General features: G+C 41.8%; 1 protein-coding gene across 1 annotated transcript in view; it reads right to left on the bottom strand.

The window, feature by feature from the left end:
• DERA (deoxyribose-phosphate aldolase) overlaps nt 1-10,636 on the bottom strand; it is a 92,903-nt gene that overhangs the window by 5,055 nt on the left and 77,212 nt on the right. The window contains exon 7 of the mRNA XM_006030869.3: nt 4,420-4,532. Within this exon, the coding sequence (XP_006030931.1) occupies nt 4,420-4,532 (113 nt within the window). The remainder of the gene's footprint in view (nt 1-4,419; nt 4,533-10,636) is intronic.

Here is a 10,636-nt window from a genome sequence, read left to right as displayed (position 1 = left end):
ACTCTTTCCTGGCACCATGTATCTCCTCTTGGTTGTCCAGGGAGGTCAGCTTCAAAAGGAGAGTTGGAGAGGGGACTGGATAATGCCTGATCTGTGGCCTGGTGGTTAGAGCATTGTGTTGGGAAGTCAGATAAATGTGGATTCAACCCCACTGTGGGTATGGAGGTCTCCTACTTCCTCAGAGAGTGTCCTGACAACTCAGGCACTGGGGCTAAAACACAGGAGGGTTTCTCCCACTAGTCATGAGTTTATAGGCACCTGCATTTTCATGATCTGGACACACGTGTCCATAACAGGAGGGCACATATAGCAGTATATCTGCCCAGCCAATGTGTAACCTACTGAACACGCTCAGTCAACATGTGCATGCTTACACATCCACAGTGGAGGGGTAACAGAATTGCAACCTGTGTGTGAGTGCCTAAAATGGCTAGTAAGATGCCATTTAGACACACAAAAGGAAAACAAAATCTTGCCCTAAATGTTTAAACAACACAAGCACAAGTGTAACCTCAGAAATTTGGAAGAGAAGCAGTCTTGATACAGTGGGAGCAATCTGTCAAGCAGCCTGAAATTTCTGGATCTTACAGAAAGCACGTACACAATATTTATAGACTGCTGGTCTATATTTCAAGCCTTATTTAGTATGCTAAAATTAATATACATAAATAGTAAGTTAGCTAGCTTGACTTTATAAATCATTCTACAGGGATGAATCAAGATGGGTCTGTTCCTTCTAGACATGCGGAGGCTTTTTTTAATGTGGCAAATGTTGTCTGGAATGACAATATGCATTGGATGTGTTTAACCAAATTAAAACCTGTACTCTGGAAAAAATGCAAATCTGAAGTTCATACAGCAAGCACTGTTCTAGCAAAATGTGTTTAGAGCCCATTGGCTTAAGTGTACCCACATATTTCAGGACAGCAGAATCAATCTACATCATGGTCTCTAAGAGCCATGGAGTCCCTACACTAAAACAGATCACTGGTCTGTAAAGTCCATTATCCTGCTTTTAGCAGTGGTCTGTATGCGATGCTCTAAGGGGCTATTTTATGGGCTGCTTGAAAAGCAAGGGGAATCAGCAGCAGGCAGGTTTGCTGGTATCTAATGTAATGCAAGAACAATCTGCAGTGTAGTTAACAATGGTGTTTTTACATTTCCCTGCATCTCAGACTGACTTCCCTTCTTCCATCTTTTTAACTCCTCTGTTTTCCTTCTCCTATGAGGAGGGTTATTCTGAGATGTACATTTGAAGCAATCATAGACAAGAAAGCGGGAAACCTGTTTGTAGAGTACCATGAGACCATTTATTGGAAATAACAATAATACAAACAGATCATTTTAACTTTTGGTAATATTTCATTTGTTCAAGTCATCATCCATATGTAGAAGAAAATGTCTCACATTGGAGCACGCTAACAACATTGTTTCCAAAAGAAACCTCAACCGTTGTAACAGAAAACTTCTGATTTCAAAAGGCACAGTAGTAAAAGTGGATGTGGATGGATGTGTATGTGTCTAGTAGCCCTAGTTTTCAAAAGGAAATCAAATTACAGTAACTGGAAAATGCAATATATTAAACCTGCGCGTCTGTGGTGCCAGTGTTCTCTCAGGAAGAGAAATTCTAATGAAAATCACTTTAGATTTCTCCATAACAGATAAACCTTTTGAGAAACTCTGTGGTTGAAACAAGTAAACTTTTTTTTTTCCTTGCTAAATGAAAAGGTTAAAAAAGAATAAATGAATAACTACAAAATCCCTACTCCTTGCACAATTTTCCCCTTAAACATCCACATTCTAAAAGCTTTTATTTTTGCAAAAAGCTGACAAAGACTAGACTATCCTCCCCTGTGTTTGCCAGCTTTCCAAACAGCACATCTGACTGCCGTAAAAACGCAAAAAAATGGATATTTAATTCAAGAGCAGCATAAGTCTAGCTACCACTTCCCTGCTGTTTCACAGCATTTCATTATTTTGTTTAATAAGTTCATCTCCTCAAGAATTTTCTCTTCACCTTATATTATTAAAAGTAATAAGTTTTTCTGGACTGGGGGTTTCCCAACAGAAAACCAATTTATGTGTGTCCTTCAATAATGACAGGAAAAGATTATTTCCTATTATACTGCACACTTTTCATATCACCACCCCAGCTTATCATTCAATAAATGTTACTCTGCAACCTGTTCCTTTCACTGAAGAAGTTTAATTTCTGTATAAACCTGTTTTTGCTAGCCAACGCCTTGTGAGAGAGCTTCTGTACAGCAACAAAATTACTTTGTTAAAGAAACTATTTAGAAATCTCTTGTCACTGATAAAATTGTCTTCAGTTAATAAAAGCATTTAAAGTCAGTTTACATCTAATTCACTCTCACATGCACACATACTTAATAGCACATTTTAAAGCACAAATGCATTCTTTTAAAATGAAAGGTGAATTTAAACATTTAGCTCAATTAAATGTAAAAAACTGTGTTAACGGGGACAAATCCTGACCTTTGGCCTATTGCTTTTACAGCCAGGACCTGTTTTGAGTATAGCCACAAGTGCTGAGGAATCTTTCTTCACAAAGGTGGTGATTTTTACAGGCAAAAGCTGTCATTCAAGTACACACAGACAATCTAGTGTGTGGGTCCATGTAGATCTCATTTGGGCCCCTGGCACACATTACATTTAAGACACAATTAACAGGTTAATCACACCTTAAATAGTAACCTAGCCATATGTCAAAGTCCACTTGAGGTGTGAGAATACACTTAATGAACCACAGAGTTATTTCACATTTAACATGGAACAGCTTTGTGGCATGCCTTACATTGAGTGTATGGCTGCTGCAGGCTGCACCATGATGATCCTAACACAGTGAAGTGTTGGGATCTGTTGTGGAATTAAAGCCCCAGTCAGGGTTTTGGCAATCAGTTGACTGTCTGCTGGGCCAGGGGCTGGTTTCAGATCCAAGTTCAGTCCCCAGCCCCCACTGACATTCAGCTGATTGTCAGCACCTGTGTTTTTACTTGCCAATGCAGGGGGAGCCCAGAATCGTGACCCCGGGCTTCCTCTGTACTGACAAGTAAGGTGCAATAGGGATCTAATCCCCATTACAAAATCATATGTAGCATGGCTGGAGGCACAACTGTTGAGATTGCAGCTTAGATCCTACACAGTCTTAAACTGAATGTCTGTTAAAGGCCTCAGGCTAGCATAAGAAGACATGATGTTTAAATCTTTGCCTGGACTTGTCAGGCAGACTGTGCACACCTGTTACAGCAGGCAGATGTCCTATTACACTATGGCCCTGGCAGCCTAGAGGGGCTGGAAATGGCCTCCTTGAGACGCTTCTCTGTGCCTTTCCCATTGGTAGAAGAACAGAAAGAGGAAGGAGGAATAACCCAAAGATGGCAACAGTGGGGGTAAACTGTGCTTCAGCTATTTGCTGCTTCCTAAGGATCATTGGAGGAGCCAGAGCACAAGGACATGAACAATTAAACAAACTATAGCTCATGCACCTAACTACAGCTAGGGCAGCTAAAAAGGGAGTGGGACTTACTGTGGTAATCAACCTCTGCTTGCTTTTACCCCATGGTTAGTGAAAGTTAAATAGAGGCAGCTCAGCCCCCATTTGGCTGAAGGGGGAGCTGCTCCAGTTTAGCCTTCACTTACTGCATGGTAAGAGTAGGCACATGGACTGTTACTGTGCATCAGCTGCTTTGCAAAGAAGTCTCTGCTCACTTTTAACTTGCTGCAATTTGTTCATTTGTCCATACTACAAGTTAGATCAACTCTGAGATGCTACTACCTTACAGGGCTGGCCTAGAATATAAACAGTTTTACTTGGCTGCTTCCTTTTCCATTACTGTCACAAATGGAAGAACAAATGAACAGAAAAATGGAACTATAGGGCCTGCTCCAACAGTGATACAGAAGGATGGATAGTATTGTATATACTGGATCAGGATCTCAATGACTGTAAATTCAAGCAGCTCCATAAACTTCAGTGCCTATTTACACTAACTTGGGATCAGTCCCGCTGTTTACAAACAGTCATGTTAAACAGCCTAATTTGTTCACTAATTTAGTTTGCTTTAATAAGTTGGTAAACTCCACAATGGGTTAGTGGGAGCTGAATCAACATTACAAAATTTTCCAGGGAGAGGTGCAGGAAGAATTACTTCTTAAATGAGACCAAATATGAGAATTTTCTGCCAAAGAGGTATGCTTCAGAAAGTTATACACAAGTAGAAAGAGAGAGCTCCAAGGAAAGTCAGGCTGCACCTTTACCTAGCACTTACTCTGTCCTAAAAGCAAAGGTGCTTGTGACTTACTTAGATGGTCTGTATCTTTTTATATCTTAAGATTTTACCTCCTGAATGAGATGGTTTGCATTTTATTTATACAGAAGATCTGGGTAGCAAGAATTACCTTGTTGCCAGTTTTCCAGTAGAAATCTCTAACGGCTCGTAGCATGACTATTCCTACAGGCAGGGTGGCATTCACAGCTTCTTTTCCTGTCGAGGTCTTAATAAAGTCAGAACCTTTAAAAAAAAAAAACCAAGAAAGCTCCATGATAGTTTTCTTACAGTATTTTTTTACATCTCTATACTTATGCCATCATGCTTTACAGTTATTATTAAGCTGTACATAAGCCCTATGCTATAGGAATTCTTTTTCCTCTGGAGCTGGAAAGCCACTCACAGGAATGTTAAGAGGCCTGTACAAAGTTTCAGACAAACTCAGGAGAGGAGTCAAAGTGACAGCCCAGGAACCCCAACCCCTGCCAATGTCACAAAGCCAAATATCCCTTCAAGACTCTTGAGGCAATTCGTATCAAACAATTAAATTGTAACATCCTTGTTTTTAAATAAAAGTTGTACATAACTATTTATATTACCATTTTGCTGTAAAAAGGCATTGCTTGTAACACATGCTGGTATTCCAAGGTTTCTAATATAAATCTCCATCACGTTGTTTCTCATAAAACCTCATAGTTCCAGATCCAATGAAATGCAAGTTAAAAATAAAATGACAGATGGAATGTTCAGTATAGCCACATGCTACCGGACCTTTAGTCTATTTAGTCTAGTATCCTATCAGCAACTTCTGGTGAAAGGAAAAGAGAGGGAACCAATGCTAATTCACCTAACTACTGTTATATTATAAACAAAGAAGGAAAATTATCTTCCTGAACTATGTGCCAATCAGTTTATATTTTGATATATGCTGTATTTTAAAAATGTATCTTGGAAAAATGTAAAACCAAAGTCTGTATTGACTGGCCGCACCTACACGAGATGCTGACTGCACAGTAGCTCATTACTACTGCGCAGTACCATTGTGTGACATGAAGCATGATGCAATGCTACTGCACAACAGTAACAAGCTACTGCGCAGTCAGCACCACCAAAAAACCATTCAGGGATGCTACTTCACAGTCATGCCAGTTACTGCACAGTCATTTAGTACTTGTGCATGCAAGTACTAAACGACTGTAAGCCTTGTGTAGATGCAGCCACTGTGAACATTAAAGAACCGTCCCAAGACGAAGGAGAGTTAGCCTTGGATGGATGGCTTATTTCTCTCTGCATTTTCATTTATTCTTCACTTTGCCTCCCAGCTCTTGCACACCCCTGTTTTTTCAGTTTTTACAGGAACCCTGCCCTTTCCCACCCGCCCCCAAACAAGCCATGTGGGGTCTGCTTTTTGTCTCATAAATGTCAGTGGTGCACACTCAAGTGCTGGGAACCTACTTTTTGCAGAAAGTAAAAAGTAGTCCAAAAAATCACAGAATCAGGAAAGTAGGGCTAGAATGGACTCCAGGTCTCCTCGTCCAACTCCCTGCTCAAGGCAAAATCATTCCTATCTAGACCATCCAAGCCATAGTGTAAGGTGAGACAGTAAGATCTCATCTGAATGACAGCACCTCTACATGCCTCAAATTAATAAGCTGGAGCTGCTTCACTACTGGATAAAGGATAAAACTGACCCATTATCGTTACATTCTGTAGCACCAAAGGTTATCCTGTAGGGATCCCAACCAAGTACAGGCTAGACTGTTTACTCTTCAAATGCTCCATCTCATAAAGATCACGGTATGGAAACATAGGAAAAGGTTTCATATTAGTGAGAAGGAATTTTACATAAGGGGCAATGGATTGTTGACTGAATGTTACAAAGAACTAGACTCATGCAAGCCAGGAAGTTATGTATGGGCAATTCTCATTAAAAGGAAACAGAACTTGGCATTCTTGATAGTCACATTTGAAAAAAAGGAAATGAAACTTTAACATTATCAAATTCTATGTTTCAGTTTCCCTTTTAACTGCAGAGTTTAAGTCCTTCAGTACAATACTTTTTTCCCCTCGTATAAGGTAAGTCAAAGCTTTTATAAGTCTTATAATTACAAGTCTCTATGGTACAGTTTCATTAAAAACTTTCATTAAACAACAGCTGCCCTTGTATATGGTCTTCTAATCAATTTGGTCAAACAGAATGACTTCTAATCAGCTGTTGATAAAAATAGAAGATGAAATTTTAATTCTAATAGATTAACCACAAACTCAAGATAGTCTTCAAAATCCATCTAGCTCTTTTCTCCAGTGGATTTAACGACTATTCAGCAACTCATTACTAAATAGAACAAGATGAACATTTTCCAGTTCATTAAAGAAATGTACTATGTATTTTTGCATTGTCCTCATGATTCGTTACAGGGAGTCTTAATTACAAGATAATGGATAATGGTTATTAAATGCAGACTCCAGTAATGAAGCTCTATTCATTTGTGAGCCTCAGAGACTGCAAAGAGGGGAAAATAAAATTACTAGCTTCAAAAGATTAACGGATCAAATTATTATTCAATTTTGAAAATCTCATTCAGACTTCACAGAAACAAGAAGAGATTAAAAACTAGTATTAGTACAAAAGTAGTGCATTTATTTATTTATTTATTTTTAAATAATATCTTAAGGCTATTACCAGAATAATCAGCTTTAGATGCGATTATTAGACAAACATACAGCCAATTTAGTAATATCTCCTAACAATGAAAACAATACATTTTTATTTTGTGAATAAATTCTATTTATGCTGCAAGAGGTTACTAGCAGGACTCCATAAAGCATTGTGTGGAACATGGAAGATGTGTGCTAGCAAACAGTACTACAATGTAAGGTATTATTAACATTTTATATTTCACTAATGAAAAAAAAGGATTTAAAAATCCACCACTGCTTCAAGAAGCATGTCATTAAGTGGAATGCATGCCAACCTTGTAATAAGAGTTCCTGGTCATATTATTTACTAGCCCTGGGTTTTCAATACTTGAAACACAAACTGCAGAAAAATGTTCAGCAACAGCTGAACAGTGATTCAGAGGATGTTTTATAAGTTCAAATTGTCATTATCTGGCCTGCTATTTAAAAATGCACATACACAAAGTATAGGCAAGTTTTAAAATATATTCCGAAATAACTTGTTCATTACTCAACATGAGTTGGAAAGTAATTCATGAAATACTAAGGCCAAGACCTTTAGAAATAACTGCTTAAACTTAAGCTTCTACACAATGGCATAACTATGGTGGAGTATATGGGGCTATTGCCCCAGGCACAACTTGGGAGTGGGTGGGTGAGAAAAGCAACTGCTGCTAGCAGTCACACAGTCACAAATGCAATCACGGTGGCAAGCAGAAGTCCCTGGTGCCTTTGTGCCCTGACTGCCCTGCTGCATCCCTGTGTTGCTGCTTCTAAGTCCATATAGGTCCTGAGTTGGGAACATGCAGACCACAAATGAAAGACAGACATGTGGATCTGTATTTTTCGGCTGGGGCCACAGGTACTCAATGACTACTGCATGTCAGTAAGACCTGGATGTCCAGAGTCTTTAGCTAATGTTGAAACTCCCAGCTGCTGATTTTAACAGAGATTCTGCATGGGCTTAGCAATCTGCTTGCATGTTATGTTACAGGATGCATACATAAAAATGCTTTATCAAACAATGCTAAGTAGTTACAAAGATCCCTTTAGCTTCCTCAGGATCTACTGGGTGCTCAGCAGTTTTGAAAAAGATAAGGCCACATATTTCAGTGTCTAAATATAGACTTAGCCTCGTGTTTGAAAAAAATTGGCTTAAGGGTTCAAATAGTTATTACCAAAAATGAATAATTTAAATCCAAAACACTGTAGTTCAGAGAGGATAAAAATCCCTCTAAGGATCTTTCTCCACGGGAATTTTTTTTTTTTTTTTTTGGGGGGGGGGGGGGGGGGCATGGAGAAGAATGCTGCTTTGGGTGTATTTCAAAAGTAAAAGCTTTAAGCCATAAATAAAAGAAATGCATTTGTTAGCATCTAAAGATGAGGATGAGCTCCACAGCATAGTTTTAGGCACTTCAGGTATATGAACACACACACGTGATGCAGCACTGGGTGCTGCGTCACATGCATTTGTATAAACACACTGAAGGTGTTTTAGTTTCAAAGTACACCACCATAAATTTCTTAATGCTGATGCACATTTTGCCATTTATACAAATGTATGTGACATGGCGCTGGGTGCATCAGTTTACGTGCTCTGCAGACTCGATTAATCGAGTCTGCTCTGCCGCACTGGATTTCCAGCACATCGAAGCAGACAAAAGTATGTGTATATAAATGCTCTTATGTAGATACTGTCCTAGCCAAGTGCTTGGCAGTCTTCATTGCATTTATCTTTGTAACACCTAAGTCTTTGGAGGAGAAGGTGATTAGGAACAGTCAGCATGGATTCACCAAGGGCAAGTTATGCCTGGCCAGCCTGATTGCTTTCTATGATGAGATGACTGGCTCTGTGGATGCAGGGAGATCAATGGATGTGGTATACCTTGATTTTAGTAAGGTTTTTGATACATTCTCCCAGACAAGCTATGGCAGTGCAGGCTGGATGAATGGACTGTAAGGTAGAGAGAAAACTAGCTAGAGCAGCGGTAGTAATCAATGGCTTGATGTCTAGTTGGCAGCTGGTATCAAGTGGAGTGCCCCAGGGTTTGGTCCTGGGGCCAGTTTTGTTCAATATGTTCATCAACAATCTGGAAGATGGGATAGAGTGCACCCTCAGCAGGTTTGCAGATGACACCAAGCTGTGGGGAGTAGTAGATACAGTGGAAGGTAGGGCTAGGATTCAGAGTGACCTACACAAATTGGAGGATTGGGCCAAAAGAAATCTCATGAGGTTCAACAAGGACAAGTGCAAAGTCCTGCACTTAGGATGGAACAATCCCATGTACCAGTACAGGCTGGGGGCTGATTGTCTGGGCAGCAGCTCTGCAGAAATGGACCTGGGGGTTACAGTGGACAATAAGCTGCATATAAGCCAGCAGTGGGCCCTTGTTGCCAAGAAGGCTAATAGCATACTGGGCTGCATTGGTAGGAGTGTTGCCAGGAGGTCAAGGGAAGTGATTAGTCCCTTCTATTCAGCACTGGTGAGGCCACATCTGGAGTACTGTGTCCAGTTTTGAGCACCCCATTACAGAAAGGATGTGGATAAATTGGAGAGTCCAGTAGAGGGCAACAGAAATGATGAGGGAGCTGGGAGACTTAACTTATGAGAAAAGATGAAGGGAACTGGGCTTATTTAATCTAGAGAAGAGGAGACTGAGAGGGGACTTAATAGCAGCCATGGGCGAGTAGTGCTACCTTAGTCCTGCGAGCAGTACCGCCGACTGGGGGTCCCCCCACGGCTGATCTTGCTGCCCGGGGGGTTCCCCCTGCAACTGATTCCACTGCTCGGGGGGGGGGGGGGGGGGGGGGGCCCCCCGCAGCCGATCCTGCAACGGCCAATTGCTGCAGCTGTTTCTGGGAGTGCCACCATGACAGCTAGGATGGAGCGAGGGGGCAAGGCCAGCATGCTGGCTTCACCCCCCAGCTCCATCCCCTATGTCCCTGCTGTCATTGCAGCACTCCACACTCTGATTAGTTGTTTCACAAACAAATCAGAGTGCTCCAAGAGCATTACAGACAGACAGACAGATGCACTAAGCCCTTTGTTATATAAGAATAAGTCACTTCCTGGGCAAGTGCCTTAGCAATAGAAAAGATGGGATGCTATCATACGCAGCAGAAGGCCAGGGCTAATGGGGCTCAGACCCCCAGATGTGAAGCAGCGGGTAGGGCTGCAGGGCAGCCCAGCCACAGACTCCGGGTGGCTGCAGCGTGAGTGGGGAGGGGCGCGTATGCAGCCAGGATCACAGCACAGTGTGTGGAGCACCAGCTGCCCACCACGGCAGGCAAGTACCAGTCAATTCTGTGAAGGGGAAGGGGCTGGGGGGGGGCGGGCAATCGAGGCCCCTGCAGTGATGAAGGGAGTTGGGCAGGGGCTGGGTGAATGGGGCCCTAGCAGGGTTGGGTCATGGGACAGTCAGAGCCCGGGCAGCTCATCCAGGGGTGCAGGAGAGGCACATTCCCCCCCTCACCAATTTGTGTGTGGGGCGGAGGCAGTTGCCACTGTACACTGTGCTTTGCACCCTGCTGCAGCTGCCCAGGAATGGTGCGACACCACATGTGTGCCACCACCTGGCTGCGCCACACCCCCTGCCTGCCTGGTGGCAGGATGTATGTGGCATCACATGGCACCAGAGGCAGGTGCAGGAGGAACGCAAAAGCCAAAG

This window comes from Alligator sinensis, unplaced genomic scaffold, assembly GCF_000455745.1.
Source record: "Alligator sinensis unplaced genomic scaffold, ASM45574v1 scaffold498_1, whole genome shotgun sequence".
Lineage (NCBI taxonomy): Eukaryota > Metazoa > Chordata > Crocodylia > Alligatoridae > Alligator > Alligator sinensis.
The sequence above is the reverse complement of the archived record's forward strand: the minus strand, read 5'-3'. Positions and strand labels throughout refer to the sequence as shown.